At 45.5% G+C, this 23,948-nt stretch overlaps 2 protein-coding genes across 3 annotated transcripts in view; one reads left to right on the top strand and one right to left on the bottom strand.

Annotated features, from left to right (window-relative positions):
* Positions 1–782: 782 nt before the first annotated feature.
* Positions 783–17,807, bottom strand: COQ9 (coenzyme Q9). The gene is made up of 9 exons (XM_032283984.1): positions 17,661–17,807; positions 13,681–13,849; positions 11,996–12,131; positions 5,167–5,309; positions 4,805–4,889; positions 3,659–3,763; positions 2,270–2,425; positions 1,890–1,943; positions 783–1,426 (listed from the first exon to the last, which is right to left on the bottom strand). The coding sequence occupies exons 1-9, from the start codon at positions 17,731–17,733 to the stop codon at positions 1,391–1,393; spliced, it is 957 nt and encodes a 318-aa protein (XP_032139875.1). The 5' UTR covers positions 17,734–17,807; the 3' UTR covers positions 783–1,390.
* CIAPIN1 (cytokine induced apoptosis inhibitor 1) overlaps positions 17,777–23,948 on the top strand; it is an 18,455-nt gene continuing 12,283 nt past the window's right edge. The window contains exon 1 of one of the 2 annotated variants that reach the window (XM_032283985.1): positions 17,777–17,896. The gene's annotated coding sequence lies outside the window, so the exon portion shown is untranslated. The remainder of the gene's footprint in view (positions 17,897–23,948) is intronic. The other variant, XM_032283986.1, reaches the window with a different exon arrangement.

Raw genomic sequence — 23,948 nt, 5'->3', positions numbered from 1 at the left:
ACAGACTGGAGAGAGGTTTAACTGAGCCTCAAAAAAGCGGCAGCTGCTCCCACAGAGAAAAGCAGCTCTAAAATAGAACCTGGCAGGAGCTACATTTTAGGGGAGGGAGAGTAACCAGATAAAGTGGAGTTTGCCTTTGACACCTCTTCCTGAGACAGAGGGTGGGCACTGAGGGAACCTTGTTCCATATCCTGTGTCATCTTGGTAAATTAAGAATTATGGTTGTCTGCTGAGTGTGAGATGGATGCTATGAAGGAAAAACGAGAATGCAATGAAAAGTGGAACAGCTACTGCAAAAACTTCACAGTGTGTCAAGAGATACAAGGAATTAAGAGAGGTGCAAAAAAGATCCAGTGGAAGGCCCACAGGAGATCTGAAATTCAATTAGTTGCTGACTTCCCCCATTAATATTCAGCTGACTTAGGCAGAAGAGAGCAAAGCAGAAAACAGAGTTAACCAGACATGCAAAGGGAACCTAGCCAGTGCAGAGGCTGAGAAAATTACTGGGGTTAAAGAATATACCACTGAAATGGTATATAGTCAGACAAGAGCAGCCAAGGGAGCTAATGGTCTCTGGGAAGGCTTCTGTTACCCCTGTTTTACTGATGGGAAGACCTGAGCCCAGAGACGCAGAGGTACAATAATTACCACTATGTATTAGGCAGTGGCAGTGCCAGAACATAGGTCTCCTGGCTGCCAGCTTCAAGCCTCTTCCAAAACCTCTGTCTCCCTCTGGGGTCTTGGATACCTATCATGGTTGATGAGGAAACTATACAACAGGAAACTGCTTCAAACATATTTATTATTTTTACAGACTTGAAATTCACTAACAATCTTGCAATGCATGCCAGTGTCATGTGACACCAGGCCCGGGATCACACCTCTGTCCAGCAGGCACTTGTCTCAGGTGAGGCAGTTTTCTGAGGGGTTCCCAGGAGCAGCATCTCAGGACCCCTGGGAGGCAGAGGGCTGCAAGTGTACTGTGCTGGGGATGAGCAGCCACCTTGAGGTGGCTTCAGACCTTGACTCTGGCTTGGGAGCCCCAAGGTTAAGGGAAGGTTAAGACATGATGAAGGTGCCCATGAGATCGTGACAGGGACATGGCTTGAATGCTTGGACGAACATCTCATTTTTCAATCAGTCAGCTGCAGTGCAGAAAGGCATCCGGAGGCTTGGCCTTGTAATAGGAACTGAAGAAGTGGCCCAATCCCTGACCAGAATGGTAGCATCCAATGCCCTGTGGTTTTCAGGTGGTGTGGCAATGCCTCAGGAGTCCTTTAGTGTGTTCTCATGAAAACCAGCGTATGTGGAGGGCAACTCATACTTTTCAAAGCCCTTTCAATCTGTCTGCTTGTTCTCTTCTAGGTACTGTAGCTTACACCCCTTCCTCTCACTGGCGCTGGTTTAAACCTGTCAAGTTCTTGAGCTGACACGGGAATGGAAATAAAGAGAAGAGTGAGGGCTTACCCTGCCTCTAGACTTTAACAGAAAAGATCTAGCTTTTCTCTCTCTCTTTTTTTTTTGCATGGAGACAGGGTTTTGCTATGTTGCCCAGGCTGGCCTCAAACTCCTGGGCTCAAGCGATCTTCCCAAAGTGCTGAGATGTTATGTGTGAGCCACCACACCTGGCCAAGATCCAGGTGTGCAAGGTGGCACACTGATCTCTATGATACAGAGACCTGATATAACAGGATCCCAGGAGTCTGTGATACCTCCTGATACCAGGAAAGAATAAAGAAGTGAGGTTTTTGGAATCAAAACACTAGGACTGAACCACTGTCAGCCTTATTATTAGGTTTCCAGTTTAGAGCTACAAAATGTGTGGTCAATAACACAGGTATCACAAGAGTGGGATAGAGAGGGACAGCGATGTGCTGGGCAGTACTTACTGTCACTGCTGCACCCATTAGTCCTTGCACCAGTGCCTCTCCGGTGGATTTTACCTAGAAGAAGTCAGTGTCAGGTTCCCTTAGGCCACAACACAAACTTAAAGTTGAGACAGGCAGGACAAATCAGGAGGCCTATGAGCCCCAAAAGGTGGAGACAAGTCGACCACGTTACTGGAAGGAGAGCTTTGGACAACACAATCACAAATGGGCAAATACGGCTCTTAGGGAAGGACTGGCATGAGGAAGAACCAGCCAGGCTCCCTGGGAAGGCCCTCAGGACTGTCAGCTGAGGCCAAAGGGGAGCAAGAGAACCAGCTGTGGCCTGAAGAGAACAAGCATGCCTTCTAAAGAGAGTTTCTCAGTGGCTTGTCCCCAGCTACCTGCTTGGCAGTGTGGCCCATGTTCATTGCATCATTAATCCGGTTTTCCAGGAAGCGCCAAGTATCCTCGAAGTCTGGAGAGGAGTCCTGCATCATCACCAGCTCTGTTGTGTTGTAGATGCCAGCCAGCATGGCTCGGCGGGTGTACCAGTTAAACTGCAAAGAAAACCACGCTACTGCTGTGGGCTGGTACAAGTCTGAGGTAGATCCTACCCAAGGCCATGGGAACTCCTGGGTTCCCTCAACTACTTCTTTCCCTCAGAGATATATCCAGCCCTCTGAACAACACTATCATTTCAAACTTGACTGAGTATCACAATTACCTGGTTGATTAAAAATGCAAGCTCCTGGGCCCAACCTCTTAAGAGCAGAGCCAATGTATCTAAATTAAGTGCCAGGAATCAGGATGTTTAATAAGCATCCTAGGTGATTTGGCTAAATCCAATCCATTCTGAAATTGCTAGTAGAAAGCCTAAATCTTAGGACATCTGAGTCCCAGAAGACTCTGTAATCAGCCAGTTATGGCCAAACCTTGGTGTGTTCATGAATAAAGTGAGGGCTGAGACAGGCTCATGGACAGATTACAATACCTGGGCAAAGCTGAGAGTTCAAGCCCCTCCGCAACTTCTGATTGTTCTGGCAAACTACTCTTCAGAGGACCAGCTCAGCCACTTGGTGTTTTATTCCTTTAATTTCTTTGCTTTCTAATTTCATTTTCCTACCATCTCTGTTGGTGGTATATTCCCACATGGGGGAACTTTATTAAAACACTTTGTTGTAACTATGTTGGGAGTATCTCTGTGCCTCCTCATCCATGATTCCACAAAGTACCATCACATTTTAATGTCTTTTATGAAGGTGTATTTTTTAAAATTTCCTACCAGAAATATGATAGCATTAACAAGTCAGATTCTTTCCTGGTGCTGTTTAAAGAGCCTTATTGATCTGTTAGCAAAGGAGGCCAAGGTGGGCTGGGGAAGGGAATTTCTTTTTAAAGCACTGGGTGTCTCCATGGCATTTCTTTTTTCAAAAGGGGAATTTTGCTGCAGAATCTACATTTTAGGAGAGAGGGAAATGATAATAAAAAAGGCAGCCCAATTAGCTTTTGGCAAGGCTAAAGGCCCCCTGATATCTGGTTGTCACCGCCACAAGCTGGAAGAAATAATAACTGGTTTGTGGCTAGAATGCTGGTCCCTGAATGAAGATGACCTAGATCCCACTTTGGCTTCTTGAGGGATCTTCCTCATACCTTAGATGGGAATGACACTGCAGCCACCCCCCCACTGCCCCCGGCAGGGGCTTGTGATCAAAGAAATTTCACAAGCTTCTTGAAGAAATTCTTAACACAAGCCTTTCCCAGCCTCCTGTGGGCCTGCAGAAAGCACTCACATCAGTGGACTGGTCCCCAGCGTAATGCCACATGTCATCCACCATGCTGGTGAGCAGGCTCAGGCTGGACGGGATGTTGTGAGGGAGCATGAGGATGCTGAGGGCCTGGGGAGAGAAGGGCAGAGGCGTAAGCCCTGTTCGCAGGTAATGGTGCATAGGTGACCAGCATCTACCTCTCCAAGAGCTGTATGAGGGGGCCTGCCAAGCTATAGTTCTCTGAGACCACCATCTTCACCACCAGTGTGAGTTCTGGTCAGCTATCAATGCTGGCTACAGCTGAGGAGAGCCAGGGGCATGGCCCTGTCTTATGCAAGCCCAGGCACATTCTCCATCCCTCGCATTTGGAACTGGGAATGCAGAGCGCCAGAGGGTCTAGACTGGTCTAAGCAAGGATGGGTGAGAACATCCCAGTCTGTTACACAGAGGAAGGGGCAGAGATAGGAGTCCATTCACACACATCAGCTCCTACTGTCAAACAGAACAAGGCCCTGCCACTTTACCAATGCTGCATCCATGGGGGAGGTGGTCAGAGAGGTCCTAGATTGGCTGTAAGGTTTCTCTTAGTGAGGTAGCCCAGAAAGAAACACTATGCCGAATCAGAAGGGCAGCTGAGGGCCTCATACATGCACTTCCACTGATTTAACTGCCAGGTGGAATGAGTCGCAGTCAGCCTGGGGTTAGGCACCACCGTAAGTGTTCAACTGTCTATCAACTGAATGACTGAAACTACATGCTCAATAGTCTTCCAGGTGAGCAAAGGACACAAGATGTCTGAGTCCCTCTCACTTCGGGTATGCTTATTTAAGTGAAGACAGCCAATAAAATCTTCTGACTCTTCTAACCTGCATGGATTCCTCCTCCCTGCAGACCTGGTGGCACACTCAGGCCACTAGGACCCCACCCAGGATGGGATCCAACACCCGGATCACTCACATTTCCAGGGACCGAGACACAGATGCCTCAGTCACTCTCTTTGGTACACCCAAGTTTGAAACCCAGCTCTACCAAGCATACTAAGTATTCTTGGGTTTATGGAGACTGATGAGCTAGTTCTGAACAGTGTACAAAGTCTTCTGAGTGAAAGGTGCTGAGAATGATAAATATTAGGATTATTGTTGCTCTGGGGCCTGGATATGGACTCGGTACCCGGGGCCAGTGCTCAATGTACGGGATCAGCATTCTCAGTCTGGTTTCCACTGCATCCCTCAGGAACTGGTCTGTCTTCTTCTTCCTGGACGAGGAAAAAGAAAACAGTGTGTCTCTGGGGGAAAGGCAGGGGCTCAATGCTCCACAGTTTACTTAGTCCTAGGGAAGAGGGTCCCACCAGCTCCTGACACTGGCTTGACTAAAGCTGTCAGAGACAGCTTTGGGTTTCAGTCCCATCACAGCAGCAGGGCTGCCCAATGCTACTCTCTTTGGGTTCTGCTTAGATTGGCCTCCTGGGGACAGCTGGTGGGGCCCAAGTTTCCTGATCATTAGCCGCCACCCTGAGTTGCCAAGGGACTTACTCTGACTGGCCCAACTGTACCAGCTTCTGCTCCTCTTCCAGCACGCGTGTCAGCCGGGCGTTGCACTCGGTCACAAAATGCAGTATTAGCTCACTGCCGTCCTTCCCAAACATGCTGGCGGCTGCACTGGAGAGACCCAGAGACTACAGAAGGGGAGACAGAAAACAGAAAAGCGGTGCCCAAGTGTAGGGTACATTTGTTGCCTGTTCATCGCTAGAGCCTCTTCTAGGGACGCCAGCTTGGTTTTCAGTGGGACACCCCTATTCTTTACTCTGGGCCCATGTGATTTTGGTGAAGCTAACCACCACTGGTCCCTCCACCCTACAAAGCCCCTTGGTGTGTGTGCAAGAGTGGGATCCAGTATTGGATAACTGGAGTCCACAGGGACTGCTCAGAGATGAACACATCAACAGGCCTTTGTTTTTGTGTGTGGGTGTATGTTTTTTTTTTTTTTTTTTTTTTGGCAGAGACAAGGTCTCACTATGTTTCTGAGGCTGGTCTTAAATTTTTTGCCTCAAGCAATCCTCGTACCTCAGCCTGCCAAAGTGCTGGGATTATAGGTGTGAGCTGCCATGCCGGGACTCCAAATCCAGGTCTTAAGAGTCCACCTTAGGACTTTTGCTAGTACTCATAGAAAAGAGGTGCTTTCCACTGGGACTGCTAAGCCATTTTCAGTCCTGCATGGAAAGACCCTGCTGAGAAGGCAGCTCATAGGAGGAAAGCAAAGCTGAGAGGATGGAGAGAGCTCCTGGCAGCACAGTTGAAGAACACTGTGCCAGAGCTACTTCTGGATCTTCTAGCTTTAGCCAGTTGGAGATGAGCTTTGGCACTTCTCACTTGGAGTCCTAACTAATATAGAAGGGGGCTTGGGAAGAGCACACATAACTCCCTTCCTGACAAATTCATATAACCTAAATCTCTTAGAAACTGGGTCTCTCAGTTGTTTAAAACAGCAACATAACTTTCTTAATGAGTTGCCAAGGAGTTTTAACAAAGCCATGAAAACCCTTTGCTATTCCTGATATACAGCAGTCCTTAAGCATCTACTGAAGGCAGAACCCTTACAGCAGCAGGGACTAAGGGCAAGAAAGAAGCACACACATACACACACAAATTCAATATAAATTCCTACTTTTGGGAGTTGGGAAACTGCCTCTCTTTGGGTGGAAGTTAATAGCCTTTCCAGAGGACAATCTGACACAGCAGAGTTGCAACAGCATCATATTAACAGTGACCTCATGCTTTCCCAAGTGCAAGGCAGCTTGCTAAGCACACCGCATACACCATCTCATTGCATCTTCACAACACTTCTGTTTGGTGGGTGGTATTATCAACCAGGTTTTACAAATGAGGAAACTGAGACTTAACACTCTTAACCACAAGGCCATACTGTCTCCATATGTATGTAACAAGAAACTCAAAAATATACATACTCACTGAGCCAGTTATTAAGTTACGGTCTCTTGGCTGCAATCCTGCCTGTCTATACTCGGTTTGTGATGTCAGGACTGGGACTCTGCAAACCACATTTCTACTCCCTGCTAGGCTCTGCCAATAGGGTTACTAGAGGGGGTCTGCAAAGCTGGAGGACGAAGAAGGGACTTGCTCCTTCCTCTTTGCTTCCTGTCTGCTTGTGATGTGTTTACTTCCTGGCTGTCTGATGTGAGCATCATCCCAGCTGTGCTCCTTCACCCTGGCAGTTGTAGTTCCTTCCTAAAGTAGCAGCTGAGCCCAGTTTACAGTTTTCCAGAGCCACAAATCCCCAATGCCCCACCACATCCTCCACACCTTCCCAAACCCCCATCACAGCCCCAGGTTGGGTGCCAGCCCCAACTGACCCTTTCTCTCTAGACACTAGCACCAGCCAAGTAGTACCTCATCCTCAGAGGTTTGAGTTTCCCTTCCACAGGGACTCTCCTTCAAGCTTCTATTTTTTTATTTATTTATTTTTGAGACAGAGTGTCACTCTGTCACCCAGGCTGGAGTCCAGTAGCAAGATTTCAGCTCACTGCAACGTCTGCCTCCCAGGTTCAAGTGATTCTCCCACCTCAGCTTCTGAGTAGCTAAAATCACAGGCCACTATGCCACCATGCCCACCTAATTTTTATATTTTTAGTAGAGACAGGATTTCACCATGTTGGCCAGGCTGGTCTTGAACTCCTGATCTCAAGTGATCCACCCACCTCGGCCTCACAAAGTGCTGGGATTACAGGTGTGAGCCACTGTGGCTCAAGTTTCCACTTTTAATATTTTAACTCTTCCCTTTGTTTGCTTAGTCCTGGGGGTAGAGGTACTTCCTTCAGCTGCTACCTCTGTAATACCTCAGAGTGTTCTTTTTATCTTTACACCTAGTTAACAATCTTTTGTATTAAATTCTCTCTATTCAAATACCCAGTATGGTTTCTATCTGGACTGAATCCTCACCAATACACCCCTGAAAGAGCAAGTCCACTTCTTGAAATTGGTCATAAAGAAATTAATCAGAAATGTACTCAAATATGTTGTACGAATAAGTTTACACAGCCAGGCGTGGTGGCTAGTGCCTCTAATCCCAACACCGTGGGAGGCTAGGCAGGGCACTTGAGCCCACAAATTTGAGACCAGCCTAAACAATATAGTGAGACCCCATCTCTACAAAAAATAGAAAAAAAATTAGCCAGACATAGTCCCAGCTACTTCGTAGGCTGGGGTAGGAGGATTGCTTGAGCCCAGGAAGTTGAGGCTGCAGTGTGCCATTACTGCACCACTGTACTCCAGCCTGGGCAACAGCGTGAGACCCTGTCTCAAAAAAAAACAAAAACAAAATAGGTTTATGATACTAAAAAACTGGGAACAACCCAAATGTTTATCAACTGTGGTTAAATACAACAGGAATTATATAATCACTATGAATGAAGATATACAAAATTTAAAAAGTCAGTTAACTATAGAATATAAAGTATAATCCTGTTAGATTGTTCGGAAAAATCAGATTACACTTTATATTCTATAGTTAACTGACTTTTTCACTTTGTGTGTCTTCTGATTTTTCCAAACAATCCTGTCCTCTATTTATTCTACCACTTTCTATAATGATTCTTTCCACCATTCTCCACTTCCCTCAAACCTTTGTTTCTTTCTACCCTTTTTTAACCTCAGGTTCACCAAACCACACCTACTTCATAAGGAAAACAAAGCCATCCCCGGGAACTCCCTTAATAGTCCTCTACAAACTAAGCCTGCAGCTGCTTTCTCAAACTTTGCGCCTAACACATCTAAGGCCAGTCCTTTCATCTGTTGTCCAGATCCCACAATTCTACTTCAAAGAACTGCATCCTCTTGATTTTGCCTGTTTTCTCTTGTAAATTCACCCTCATTCTTGTTTCTTTCCTTTTCCTTTTCTTTTTTTTTTTTTTTTTTTTGGAGACAGTGTCTCGCTCTGTCACTCAGGCTGAAGTGCACTGATATGACTGCAGCCTTGATCTCTTGGACTCAAGCAATTGTCCCACCTCAGCCTGGGACCACAGGCATGCACCACCACATCTGGCTAATTTTTTAATTTTTTTGTAGAGATGGGGTCTCACCATATTGCCCAGGTTGGCCTCAAATTCCTAGCGTCAAGCAATCTTCCTGCCTTAGCCTCCCCAAGTGCTGGGATTACACATGTGAGCCTGGTCCACTCTTGTTTCTGCACTCTTCCCATTTGTGTTAAATCACATGCAAACTTCCATCCACTTCCGCTGCTTGGTATACCCTAGCTCTCTTCTACCCTTTGCAGCCAAATGCCTCTCCACTTCCTCACTTTCTATGCACACCTTGATCTACTCCAGTTGATTTCTGACCCAGTTCTCCACCCAAACAGTTGTTGCTCCAGTAACCAATGTCCAGCTGCTTAATCCACACTCTCTTGCTTTGCCTCCAACGTGCAGATGCTCTGACTCAGACTTGGATGGCTCATCCTATTCTACTCTCCCCTTAAATGTCCAAGTTCCTTGAGAGTATGGACTCTCCTCTCGTATGGCATTATATTATTACCCTGGAAAATCTAACTTCCATAATTACTACATATATATAGTATATATACATGCAGGCTGATAATGCCCAAATGTGTATCTGTAGTACAGCTGTCTCCTCCAGCTCCTGATCTGTATGCCTGATGCCTCCACTGGCTGACTCAAAAACTCCTCATACTCAACAAAGATCGAGACGGTACCCTTCCCCAAAGCTGATCCTCCCAATGGCTCTAATCTTAGAAAACACCACCACTGTGTACCCACACATGCAAACTGGCAACTTTGATGCCATCTTGTCACTCCCTCCCATGTCCAAGCTATCCCCAGACCTACCCACTGCCATTGCTCTAGGCCAGACCACCTCATCTCCCCTGGATGTCTGGCAGCAGCCCCCAGTGAGTCTCTCTGGGATCCAATCCACTTTTCATTCAGCAGCCAAAATGAGCATTTTGAAATGCCAAATTTAATCCAATATCTTCAACTGTTCTTAGAAAAAAAGCCTGACTCCTTATCAATGACCTTTAGGGCCTTGCCTGATTTGACCTCAACTGACCCTTCCCAGTCGTACTCACCACAAGTCTCTCTTCCTTCACTCTCTGCATGGTGGTTCTCTGTGGTGCTTCTAACGGAGCATTCTCCTTTTTCTTTCTACCTTGCCAGTGCAGTTTCTCTATTTGGACTTGTCCATCCCCCACCCACAAAGTCAAGTAAAGCCTATTCATGCCTTAATTCTCAGCTCAAAGCCTTTCCTGACCACCCTGTCACCTACCCCATATATGGTTTTTTTTTTTTTGAGACAAGGTCTCACTCTGTTGCCCAGGCTGGAGTGCAGTGGCATCATTACGGCTCACTGCAGTCTCAACCTACCAAGCTCAAGAGATCCTCCTACCTCATACTCTCAAGTAGCAAGGATCACAGGCAAGCACCTCCACACCTGGCTAATTTTTATATTTTTTGTAGAGATGGGGTCTCTCCCTAGTTTGTCCAGGCTGGTCCCAAACTCCTGGGCTCAAGCAATCCTTATGCCTTGGCCTCCCAAAGTGCTGGGATTACAGGGGTGAGCCACTGTGCCCAGCCCTCCACCCATTTAATAGGACAAATTAAACTATTTGTCATAGTTTAATAGGCAACATGTTTTCTTTTTTACTGATGCATTTAAAAATGGTGCTTCTTAAAACCAATGGCATCTTAAAGTCAATGAAAGATGGTAGTTTTGATTGCAGACAATTCTGGCCTAATAGGTTGCCTTTACAGCACAACTCCCAAGAACCAACTCCACAAAATAAAGCCATTTCCACCCTGTTGAGGGGGGGAAAAAACAGTCAATCTTGCAGCTGTGACCTGATCTAATAATCAGATCCCTTAATTATACAGCCCAACAGCACCTTTCCTTGATGGCACTTACCACATCTTCTAAGTAAATATTTGTTTATATTTTATTTATGTTGCTAGACTGGAAGGTCGACAAGGGCAGGAAGCAGGTCCATCTTGACCACCTTTACCCGTCACGTCCCTTGGACTAGCACAGTGTCTAGGGCACATTATTTGCTCAATAAACATTTAAAGAGGCCGGGCGCGGTGGCTCATACCTGTAATCCCAGCACTTTGGGAGGCTGAGGCAGGCAGATCACCTGAGGTAGGAGGTTTGAGACCAGCCTGGCCAACATGGAGAAACCCCATCTCTACTAAAAATACAAAATTAGCTGGGCTTGGTGGCACATGCCTGTAATCTCAGCTACTCAGGAGGCTAAGGCAGGAGAACTGCTTGAGCCCGGGAGGCAGAGACTGCAGTGAGCCGAGATCGCACCACTGCACTCCAGCCTGGGCAACAAGAGCGAAACTCCATCTCAAAAAAAACAAATTTACAGAATGAGTGATATAAAGGTTTTTTTTTTTATTTGAAAGAACTAGCCATAAATGTTGATAGTGGGATCTTTAGTGTGATCATAGATGTTCTTTAAATTCTTTTTATATTTTTTGTATTGTTCAAAGTTTTCACAATGAGCCTACAGCAGAGTCAGAGCATTCACATTTCACTAATGAGACTTCTGTTACCAAATGCGCACTTGGGAGTGAGAGAAGACAAGGAAGTAACAGTTACGCTTCAGTAAAGCAGCAACCTTGCCCATGGTCCATGGGGAGATGCTCTGCAGCAAGCCTGGGATGGAAGATGCAACTCTGTCATCCCCTCAGGCTCCTAGAGGATGGTGTCTTGCTATGCTGGAAGACTCTCTACAACATGGCCTGAACACGAGCCTACTGCCTAATCTAAAGCAGCAGTCTGTACTAATACAGGAAATGCCTTAGATTTACCGAGAAAATAAGATGTATTCGTCTCCAAAGTGGTGCCTTCTTGGGGGTTTCCAAACACCGTATGTCATTAATTCTAAGATGCAGATATATTTTTCAGTTTAAAAAATTAGTATGAACTATAGAAGTGCTCTGTCATAGTTCAATAGGCAACATGTTTTTTTATTAATGCATTTTAAAATGGTGCTTCCTACAACCAATGGCATCTTAGAGTCAATGAAACATGGTAGTTTTGATCACAGACAATTCTTACCTAATGGGTTGCCTTTAGAGAAAACAACTCCCAAGAAAACCATGGTACGTTCTTTATAACTACAAAAAAAAAAAAAAAAAAAAACAGCTCCGTGGTACGTTCTTTATAACTACAAAATAAAGCCATTTCCACCCTATTAGAAAAAAGCCAGTAAATCTTTCAGCTGTGAGGGGCTCTGAGCTGGTCTGGAAAAAGGCATGAGGCCCTCTGCTCTGCCTGGTGTAACTCCCTCCTGGCTCATCTTGGTCAGGCGGCCGGCCTCACCTATACACACCTGGGCTCCTTCTGCAATCGCCTCTGCTGTCCACCCATGGGCGGGCACAAACTCTAGGGCTGCCGTCAGGATGCGGTGCTGCAGCTGCTCCTCACTCTCATAGTCCTCCTCCTCCTCACCGCCCTGGTCTGTATACCTGAGACAAAAGACACAGCCCAGCATACTTCATCTCCTGGCATGCACCACAGGCCTGACCACAAACCAGAGGCTCTGGATCTCCTCTAAGCACATGCTGGTAAGACATTTACTCTTGCGTCAGTATCACTTTTTTTTTTTTGCGAGGGTCTCCCTCTGTTGCCGAGGCTGGAGTGCAGTGGTATGATCTCCGCTCACTACAATCTCCACCTCCTGGTTTCAAGTGATTCTCCTGTTTCAACCTCCTGAGTAGCTGGGACTATAGGTGTGTGCCACCACATCCAGCAAATTTTGGATTTTTAGTAGAGACAGGGTTTTACCATGTTGCCCAGGCTGGTCTTGAACTCCTGACCTCAAGTGATCTTCCTGCCTCAGCCTTCCCAAGTGCTGGGTTTACAGGCATGAGCCACCGCGCCCGGCCAGTATCAACGTTTTAACACCAACAGAGTAAAAACTAGATCATCCCTCACCTCCCCATAGCCCCCGAGGTCATGTGGTATGAAGGCAGTGCTCCTGCTGCACCCTGGAGTTCCCTGTCTTCAGCCCTTAGCACACTGTGCTCAGAGGGTTTCTTTATCTAACTCACACCAGACTGTACCTCCATGAGGGCAGGGGGAATGCTACGTTACTCACAGGGCCTGGCATGACAGTAGGGCCTCAAAAAATATTTCTCAAATTGAAATGAAAAGTACTTTAGATAGGAAACCAGAAAAATGAAAAGCAACACTCTAATTTCAGATCTAGAGAAACTTTTCAATGGCAGGATTAGGAAAAAAAAAAACTCTAATGGAAATATTAATCAGTATTACCTTTCTGGAGGGCAACTGGCCCCACATATGTAATGAATCTTTAAATGTACATATCCTTTGACTCAGCGCTCCCACTTCTATTGAGAGATTCAAACACTTTATCACATTATTTCTTATACTAGTGAAGGAAATCTAAATAGCCATCAAAAAAGGTTAAACAAATTTCAGTACAGCTATTTGCTGGAATGTTATACAACTATTAAACTATGAAAAGACATTACAAATGTACTGTTGAGTGAAAAAACAGGTTCTAGAACAACATGTAGAGTTTATACACATATCTATTCTATATAAAAATTTATATGAAATAAGCTTAGAGAAACATCTAAAAGGATATTCACAAAAATGTTAGCAGGATTGTCTCTATAATTTTGGATAAAACGGATTTATTTTTGTGAACTTCTCTATACTGTTTAGATGTTTTAGAACAAACAGGCACCAATTTTATAAAAATAATAGGTTCTTTTCAAAGACAGCCTTGGGGCCAGGTGCAATGGCTCACACCTGTAATCCCAACACTTTGGGAGGTTTAGGGAGAGGACAGCGTGAAACCTAGGAGTGTGAGTCCAGTCTGGGCAACATAGCAAGAAACCATCACTACAAAAAATAAAAAATTCTAAAAAACAAAGATAGCCTTGGAAATGAAGGAAGGTACAAAAGGGGATGGAGAGGAGAGAGGAAGTGAAGGAGGAACATATTGAAGCATGTGAAGTGGCCAGAAATAGGTAGATTGGTGCCTACCTGGGAGGTGAATGAGAAGCCTCTGCATCAGGTTTTTCTGCCCCCTGTGTCTCAGAATGCTGCTGAGAAAATGACAAGGGAGGCTGCTGCTTCTGCTCATCTGAAGACCTTAGCTCCACAGCTGAAGCATGGAAGGCACGTGGCATCAGGGCTGGTCGGCAACGGGCCACTGAAACAGAAACTGGGCTGGTCAGTCAGGGACATTCAACAGAGAAGACTCTTCAGACCCAGAGTGGTAATACAGACAAGGAGGAGGAAAAGCAGGCTACAGACTCCTCCACAAGCACTTATCCAAGTGTTGGGTCCCACATAAAAATATTAAGTAAACTGGGAACCTTGGGACATGAAGTGGTAGCAAAAGTGGAAAGCCAGGAAACAAGATCTACCTAGTGACTTGACCTGTTTCTTCCACTAGTTACCTGTGTGGTAACTGGCAAACAATTTCACCCCAACATGCAGATTTTAAAATCTGCATATTTAGAGCAATCTCTACTTGCTAGATGAGAGTACTGTGCGGCCCAAACAAAAAGTAAAAGTGGCTTGCAAATGTTACATATTTATATATATTATGGCAAGAGCTCTGGAGTAGTAATTTGAATGTCTCAGTCCTCAGTGTCTATATGCTATCTCTAGACGAGTCACTAATCTCTACTTTCTCATCTGCAATATCTGCAACATCCTCATTTACTTTAAGAAAGATGAGAAGTATGTTTCCTAAGCATAAATTCACACTACTTTTTAATTTCCCAACATTTTTTATTCTAAAAAAAATTTTTTTTTTTTTTGGTCAGTCTCACTCTGTCACCCAGACTGGAGTGTAGTGGCACTATCTTAGCTCACTGCAATCTCTGCCTCTCAGGCTCAAGTGGTTCTTGTGCCTCAGCCTCCCAAGTAGCTGGGATTATAAGCACCCGCCACCACTCCTGGCTCATTCTTGTATTTTTAGTAGAGATGGGGTTTTACCATGTTGGCCAGGCTGGTCTCAAACTCCTGACCTCAAGTAATTGTCTGTCTTGGCCTCCCAAAGTGCTAGGATTATAGGCATAAGCCACCGCATCTGGCCTATTATAAAAATCTTCAAACATGCAAATTGAAAGAATTACGGAATGAACACCTGTATATCCACCATTAGGTTCTACACATCTGTCATGCTCTTCATTCATCTATCTTGATTTTCTGTGCATTTGTTACAGATATCAGTATTATTCATCTCTAAACATTTTATCTTGGAAGAGTTCTACGTTCACTTTTTAAAATTAAGATGCCATTTACACACAATTAAATGCATAAATCTTAAGAGTACCATTCAATGAGTTTTGACAAATGTATATACTTGCACAACCTGAACCCAATCTAAACAGAGAACATTACTGCCACCCCAGAAAGTTCCCTTATGCCTTTTCAGTAATTCTCCGTTCATACTGTTCTGAATTTTTCACTCTAGGTTAGTTTTGCCTCTCCTAGGATTTCATCTACATGTATGTGTTTCAGTAAAGCCTCTTTCACTTAGGATTATATAAATGTGTGTGTGTGTGTATGTGTATACATGTAAGTTTAAACACAGAGTCTCGCTGTGTGTGTGTGTGTATATAATATATATATACACATATATATACATGTATAATATATATATATATATATATATATATATATATAAAAGTTTAAACACAGAGTCTCACTATGTTGCCCAAAATGGTCTCAAACTCCTCAGCGCAAGCAACCCTTCCACCTCGGCCTCCCAAAGTGCTGGGATTACAGGCAATGGGCCACCACACCTGGCCCACTTAGTTTTTTTTTCAGATTGATCTGTATTTTTATGCAAACCAGTAGATGTGGCAAAGATTCTGTCCTTGACCAGACTCTAACCAGGCTCTGAGCCCTCTTCTTATCTAGGCTTCAATCTTGGCCTATAAAGACTTGGACACACACTAACACAAGCTTCACTCAGGGCCCCATCCCTTAAGACGACCCTAGCCCCCATTAAAGTGCCTGCCTGAGAAAACTCAAGGCTGCCAAAAAAAATTTACTGTTTATTCTGGCTAAACTTAAGGATAGGGCTTTTGTCTCTCTGTGGGAAAACAGAATCCTAAGTTTGTTGACTGCCAGCTACCAGACCAATCTCATTTATACTAACCCTGTGTAATTTTTCACTTTCCTGACTCTACTGAGTCCCCACCTGCCTTCCTCCCTCTTCCCTCATTTTTTCTTTAAAACACTTAGTTACTTCTGCATGCACCAAATTCAAGGTTGAGTTCAGTTCATGCTAGACTCTTTTCACTACTGCAATAGTTATTACCGATTAAAAACAGTTCTTACTACTTTAGTGTCCAGCTTTGACTGATTTTTAGTTTTTATTGCAGAGTAGTATTCCATAAAAAAGACTATTCTGTTGATAGACAACTGTGCTGTTTTTGTGTTTGGCTACTATGAATATACTTGTACAAACTTTTTTGTAGACACATACCTTCACTTCTGGATTTGCGGGGTCATAGGCATTACTTTTACTACACATCTTTAGTTCAGAATTTTGTATAAATACAACAAAAGGGTGCTGGGCGGTGGTGGCTCACCCCTGTAATCCCAACACTTTGGGAGGCTGAGGCGGGCGGATCACTTGAGGTGAGGAGTTTGAGATCAGCCTGGCCAACATGGTGAAACCCCGTCTACTGAAAATAAAAAATGAGCTGGGTGTGGTGGCACAAGCCTGTAATCCCAGCTACTCGGGAGGGTGAGGCAGGGGAATCGCTTGAACCCAGGAAGCAGAGGTTGCAGCAAGCGGAGACTGTGCCACTGCACTCCAGCCTGGGCTACAAAGTGAGACCCTGTCTCAACAACAACAACAACAACATCAGTCAAGTAGGATAGCATGCACCTGTAGTCCCAGCTTTTCAGGAGGCTGAGGAGCCAGACTTTATCACAGGGAAAAAAAGAAAAAGAAAAAAAAAAGTATTCATAAAAATATAAATATTTTAATATATGTACGGAAAGATATGGCACACGTATCCATAAAACTCTGAAAAGGATGAAGCGGATGCAAAGTATAACTGTAGTACCACCGAGGTTCAAGAGATTTTAGGTGAAATACAGATGAACACTTCATCAGTTATTTATGTATGCTAAAGTGTTTACGCATACATTCTATTTAAGGAAAGCAATATTCGTTTTCCATTTGCGGCAGTAATATAAAGTTTCTTTTTTTGAGACAGAGTCTTTCTGTCGCTCAGGCTGCAGTGCAGTGGCGCGATCTCGGCTCACTGCAACCCCCGCCTCCTGGGTTTAAGCGATTCTTCTGCCTCAGCTTCCCCAGTAGCTGGGATTACAGACGCGCGCCACCACACTCGGCTAATTTTTCTATTTTTATTAGAGACGAGGTTTCACCATGTTTGCCAGGCTGGTCTTGAACTCCTGAGCTCATGATCCGCCCGCCTCGGCCTCCCAAAGTGTTGGGATTACAGTCATGAGCCACCGCGCCCAGCCTTAAAGTTTCCTCTTTAAAAGGAACTCCTACGTAAAAATAAAAATACTGAGTACATAGTGGCAAAGGTGGTAAGAGAGTATCACAGAATTCGTGAAGTGGTGGGGAAACGACTGGCTTTCGGGAAGCAATGGACTAGGCTCTCTGTGGCCGTGTCCACCTGTCCTTCCAGTGGACTTGGCAATGAAGTTGAGAATGGGTCTAGGACTGCCAGTTCTGTAATCAACAGTCTGCGTGACCTTGGTGCCTCCAGACCTCTCTGAGGCTCCGCTAACTTCAGAAACGGGGGTGACAGGCCCTGGACCGCTGCACCTGCCCCTCACAGGCAGCCGGGCAGGGCCGAAGCTGGCCAGGCGGCTCGCCGGAGCCCGCGCCGATGCCCTTCACCTCACCTTGCTAGCGGGCCGCCCTAACGGCCTCTTCCCCCCACCGCCGCACCCAGCTCAAGCCGGCCTTGCACCCCCTCCGCGCTCCCCGCCTCTCGCCGGCTTGGCCGCCCCCTCACCGGGCAGGCATCGCAGCTGCAGGAACCTCCAGCCCGCCCGGCCAAGCGCACCGGAGACCGCCGCCACCGCCATCTTGAAGGCGGGCACGTAGCCCACGGCGACGCGACAGGCAGCCTCGGGACCACGGCGCTTGAAGGGCGGAAGTAACGGCGCCGCGGAGCCTCCTCCTCTCGCGAGAAGCGCGAGGCGTGGGGTCGACTGCAGAGGAGAAACCGGGAGCGAGCCCAGGCGGCAGGTGAGAGTGGTGGGGGCCAGCTGAAAGCTAGAGTTCCGTCAACTGCCCCCTCCGGCCCACTCTCGTCTCACATCCCCTCATTTCATCTTCCCACCCCTGTCCCTCAATGGGAACGCAGCCACTGCTGCCCCGCTGAGAGCCCCGGCGGGCTTATTCCTGAGAAGTCAGTGTGAGGGGCCAGGGCCGGCCCTGCCCACCCCGGGGTCCTGACTGAGAATTCACGCCGTTTCCGGGCTGCCTCGTCCCTTGCGCTGCCCGCCTTACTCTGAGGCCCCGGGGCCACCACGCTGAGAAGAAGGGGCCCCGAGCTCTGGGGTCCGGGAGAACTGGTTCTGAGACCCGATCCTACCAGTCAGTCGCCAATCGTTATGACCTTGGGCCTCAGTCCCCGTGAAGTTTCGGTTCCTGGGGGTTCCTGGCAGCAAAGCCCGAAAGCCTGGGGGTACCTGAGCTGGTGATTGTAATTTCGAGCCTGCGACTTGTCCGAACCCCCAGCGTGTTGAGTTGGTATAATTAAGTATCTAGATCGGAAGGATGCTTATTACTAGGACAGCCAGGTCTTTGTCCTGGAGGATGGATGGATTGAGTGGGAGTGCGTGTGGTCCAGGAATCTCATTTTAACCACTACCTCTGGGTGATCTGTGGGATCTGCACGTTCGGGAAAGGCTGGTGCCCTTCATTCTGGCATTACTGAGTGCTAAGCTCCGGATGGCTCAAGGAGGTCACGGTCCAGCCCCTAACAGAGCGCCTCACTGGGGTGTCCTCAGGGAAGGCTTAATAGGAAGAAGTAAATGGGTTTTGGACTAAGAGTAACTGACGACAAAAGGATGTGATTCTGTCGATTTTGTGTTTGCAGTCAGATCCCATCTTTGTTAAAGTTGTGTTTTGTACACACCTTATCAACTCTAGTCTTTTCAGAACATCCTCCTCCTCACTGCACGAGTGTGGGGAAGACCTCCTAAGCCAAAACTTACCCCAAAAGTTAACATTTTAGATCCGTATTTCTGGTTTTAGGTAAAACACTCCGCCGTGAGGATTTGTTTCTGAGTTCTGTCCAACCATCTTTGAATGAGTCTTTCCTGTGGAAACTAGCATTTGGGTATCCTTTCTGAAACCCTTATTCCTGACACACACCAAATGCCTGGAGACATTCCTGTTGCATTGTTGATTCTCACTTTTTAAAAAAATTCTGCGCCAGGCTCATGGCTGTAATCCCAGCACTTTGGGAGGCTGAAGTGGGTGGATCACAAGGTCAGGAGTTCAAGACCAGCCTGGCCAAGATGGTTAAACCCCATGCCTGCTAAAAATACAAAAATCAGCCGGGCATGGTGGCAGGCACCTGTAATCCCATCTCCTCAGGAGGCCGAGGCAGAGAATTGCTTGAACCCAAGAGGTGGAGGTTGCAGTGAGCCAAGATTGCGCCACTGCACTCCAGCCTGGGCAGCAGAGCAAGACTCTGTCTCCAAAAAAAAAAAAAAAAAAAATCCCTAAGGTCTTAGTCTAAGTGTCAAGATGGCAGGGAACAAGTGCCGCTTTGTCTGTCTCCCTTGGAGGGGCAGACACATAGTAGGTTCCTTTGGTCTCATTTGCAGATTGTAATTGTGCCTTCTTACCATTCTGCTAAAGCTGACAGGGAAACTGAGGCCCAGAGAGGGGCAATGGCTGGCTTGGATTACACAGTAGGCTGGTTAGGCCCACTTGGTGCTGGTCACCAAGAGGACAGGCACTACCATGCATGTGCACAACAGCTTCAGTTAATTTTATTTTTAAATTTTATTTATTTATTTTTGAGATCACCTAGGCTGGAGTGCAGTGGTGAGATCTTGGCCTACTGCAACTTTGACCTCCTGGCTTCAAGCAATTCTCCCTACCTCAGCCTCCCAAGTAGCTGGGATTACAGGTGCATGCCACCATGCCCGACCAATCTTTGTATTTTTAGTAGAGGCAGCAGTTTTCCATGTTGGCCAGGCTGGTCTTGAATTCGTGACCTCAGGTGATCCGCCCGCCTTGGCCTCCCAAAGTGCTGGGATTGCAGGCGTGAGTCATCGCACCCAGCCCAGTTAGTTAATTTTAATTAGGATTTTCTTTTTGATAACTGTCAGTATTCTTAGAATTCTTTTATGCATCTGAGTTAAAGGATTTTTTTGAACTGAAGCCCAAACTTCAGTCTTATTTTTTTCTTTTGTCCTCTTTCACCAGAAGAGAGACCAAGTGCAACAAGATCTGATGCTTACTGGGCACCTTAAAAACAGACGTTATTCTCAGACACCCACTTTTACTGCTGGCCAATAACATTTTAGAAGGGCCATGGACATGTGTGCACCTCAGTCAGAGTTGAAGAGGTACCTAACAAGCTCAGTGACGTGACAGTGATGCCACCTCTTATGAAACTAGGCCCTGAGTCATAGCTTCTAACCATGTTATCTTAGATGCTGGACACATTTTCCTTATGAGTTTTTTTGTTTTAAAAGACAAATTCACAACAGCAACATAAAACTCTGACGATGAAAAGTATCACACTTTGGCTTTAGATATTTAAAAGAATATTATCTTATTTGAAAACTGCTGACTGAAAGTAGTGGCTATGCCTGTTTTTTGAGGGTTGATGTTTAATAAATGTAGTTCATAAGCTCCTCTTGCCATAAGATTGGTTTTGGGAGATACGGAACGCAAAGCATTCTACCTTCTTCTAATTTATTGACACAGTCCCACTGCAGTTCTGTCCAAAGATCATAAAGTGCAGCTCTTACACTATAATTATAACAATGAAAAAGCAGCTTCCCGTCACTCCCTTGGGTGTCCTTCTAGAAGGCATGGCTAAGCAGAAACAGGTTTTTATAGGACTGTTTGAAGCAAAGGCAGGTAAAGTAGCAACAGAGACGTGGAAGCCCAGAGTTCTCCTAGAACATTACTTTATGGAGCTCTGTGTGCCAGAGCCTGCCAAGTGCCTTACATATTTTTATCTTCTCATTTGCTTCTTATAGCAGCCTCCCAAAATACAAGGTTACTATCCCTACTTTACCGATGAGAAAATGGATTCAAAGAGTCTAATGGCTTACCCATGGTCATGTGCCCATTAGATCCAGTGGTAGATAGAACACTAGGTCATCTGTACTCAAAACCTTTATCCTATAAAACTGCCTCTATAAATGTTGCTGAAAAGGTCTAGACGTTTGGCTTTTTGTTTTTCTCTAGCTAATGAGTAACCTTTTGCCCCTTGTTTCCTTCCTGGCTTTTTCTGTAAGCACAGTGCAAAGTTGGTGGTAGTCTGGTAGGTAGAGTCTTTATCATCCCTTTCTATTGTCCCAAGGGAGAACCTATCCCAACATCATTCTAGAAACAGGTCACTTAATGCCCAGCAATGCACACTCCCATCTTGCCTGGCTGGTTCTTAAATGTGAGATTGATTCCACATTGCACATCTTAAAGTTTGCAAGCGTTCTTCCTCAGCATCATGTGCCAGTTAAAAGTCTCAGTTCTTAATTGTGTGCTTTTTAGGGATTTAAAAACCAGAATTGGCCAGGCACGGTGGCTAACACCTGTAATCCCAGCACTTTGGGAGCCCGAGGCAGGCAGATCACTTGAGGTCAGGAGTTCAAGACCAGCCTGGCCAACATGGTGAAACACTGTTGCTACTAAAAATACAAAAATTAGCCAGGCGTGTGGCATGCACCTGTAATTCCAGCTACTTGGGAGGCTGAAGCATGAGAATTGCTTGAACTCTGGAGGCAGAGGTTACAGTGACCTGAAATCATGCCACTGCATTCCAGCCTGGGTGATAGAGTGAGACTCTGTCTCAAAACAAACAAACAGAATTAGCCGGTTGCAGTGGCTCATGCCTGTAATTCCAGCGCTTTGGGAGGCTGAGGTGGGAGGATCACCTGAGTTCAAGACCAGCCTGACCAACTGGAGAAACCCCATCTCTACTAAAAAAAATACAAAATAAGCTGGGCATGGTGGCGCATACCTGTAATCCCAGCTACTCAGGAGGCAGAGGCAGGAGACTCGCTTGAACCTGGGAGGCGGAGGTTGCAGTGAGCCGAGATTGCACCATTGCACTCTAGCCTGGGCAACAAGAGCAAAACTCTGTCTCCAAAAAAAAAAAAAAAAAACAATTGAATTAGTCTCTTTTTTGTAATTTTTTTCTTTTTTTTTTCCCTCCATTTTTACTTGCCCTCTGTCATTTAAAAAAACCAGAGTTAAATTACTAAAGAATCCTACTTGTCCAATAACACTTAGCATTCTTTTAGTGGCACTTGCAGTTGGGTCATATGGAAACAGCTAGATAAAAGGCATGAAGGGAAAATGCAAAGGGTTTTCATAGAATAAGGAGTGATCCCTTTGGAGTGGTGGGAGATACAAGTGGAGCCGGATTATGGAGGCCGTGGATCCAGAATGCTAATTGACTTCACTCTAGCAAATAAAACCTTTAGTGAAAAGAGTGACAAATCAAAGTGCTATAGTATTTAATGCTTATGTATTAAGTTAACGTCCTGGGTATGTTTTATAGGCAAAGAGGAGAGTTACTTGAAGTGAACTTTGTTTTTTTGTTTTGTTTTGTTTTTGAGACAGGGTCTTGCTCTGTTACCCAGGCTGGAGTGTAGTAGTACGGTCTTGACTCACTGCAGGCTCAACCTCCTGGGCTCATGCAGTCCTCTCACCTCAGGCCTTTCTCTCCACCCCAGTAGCTGGGGCTACATAAAGTTACCACATAAGACTACCACACTCAGCTAATTTTTATATTTTTAGTAGAGATGGGGTTTTACCATGTCACCCAGGCTGGTCTTTAACTCTTGGACTCAAGGGATCTACCTGCCTCAACTTCCCAAAGTGCTGGGATAATAGGCATGAGCCACCACACCCAGCTATAATTTTTTATTTTTTGAGACAGTCTCGCTCTGTCTCCCAGGCTGGAGTGCAGTGGATCAATCTCAGCTCACCACAACCTCCACCTCCTGGGCTCAAGTGATCCTCCCTCTCAGTCTCCCATGTAGCTGGGACTACAGGTGTGCAACCACCTTGCCCAGCTAATTTTTGTTTTGTTTTGTTTTTAGTAGAAATGGGGTTTTGCTGTGTCACCCAGGCTGGTCTCAAACTCCTGGGCTCAAGCAGTTTGCCTGGCCCAGCTTTGCAAAGTGCTGAAATTACAGGTGTGAGCCACTACACCCAGCTGATGTCAACATTTTAAAAGAAACAAGAGTGTAGTGACTTGGCTTAAATTCAGTCTGTATCCGTGGTGACATGATTGCCACTGAGTTGGCCACCGCTGCAGAAGTCTGTTCAACATAAAACGAATTCATGCTTGACCTCTCTACCACAAATTGTTTGTTTCATTTATTTGAGCTATTGTTGGAAACTGGTGTCATTAATGTTTAAGAAAGAAGAAACTGAGTAGAGTACTATCTCTTGACCTAATTTCTTTGTTAGCATATTATATACTCAGCTGAGTATCAAGTGGAAGAGAAAGTTGACCCATGGCGGGAAATTTCCATGGGTTAAAAGCATGGGCTTTACAGTCAGATGAATTGGGATTAAAATCCCAGATCTTACTTTACCCATGTAACATTCATTAGTTGTATGACTTGGGCAAAGTAAATTACCTGAGTTTCCAGACTGTAAAATGGTAATAATATCTAGTTTAAGGCTGTTCTGAGGTTCAGTTGAGATAATGTTTAGAAGATACTTTGAACAGTCTGGCTAATATTAAATGTAAAAGACATAGTAAGTATTCTTGATTACTGCAGATTTGATGGAATTTTCATATTTTGATGAAAGGGAAAATATCAGTATTCAATTTGCAAATTTTAAATGTGTTATTTCTTTTTAAAAACATTGAACCTGTGGTTGGGTTATGTTTGTCGGTTTATTCGCCTTCCTTGCTGAGTCACACTCTGCCTACTTGATGTCCTGTGTGTTTTGCATTTTGTTCAGGCTGAATTATCTTAGGTCAAAGAGGAAATCATCTTTCTGCCTCCAACCTCCTTACTTGCCTCTAATCCCCTTTCTTGACTCTGCCAAGTCAGGATTCTCACCAAGGAAGCTATCTACCTTC

The sequence above is a fragment of the Sapajus apella genome, unplaced genomic scaffold, assembly GCF_009761245.1.
Source record: "Sapajus apella isolate SASKATOON/1434 unplaced genomic scaffold, GSC_monkey_1.0 scaffold15, whole genome shotgun sequence".
Taxonomy (NCBI): Eukaryota; Metazoa; Chordata; class Mammalia; order Primates; family Cebidae; genus Sapajus; species Sapajus apella.
The sequence above is the reverse complement of the archived record's forward strand: the minus strand, read 5'-3'. Positions and strand labels throughout refer to the sequence as shown.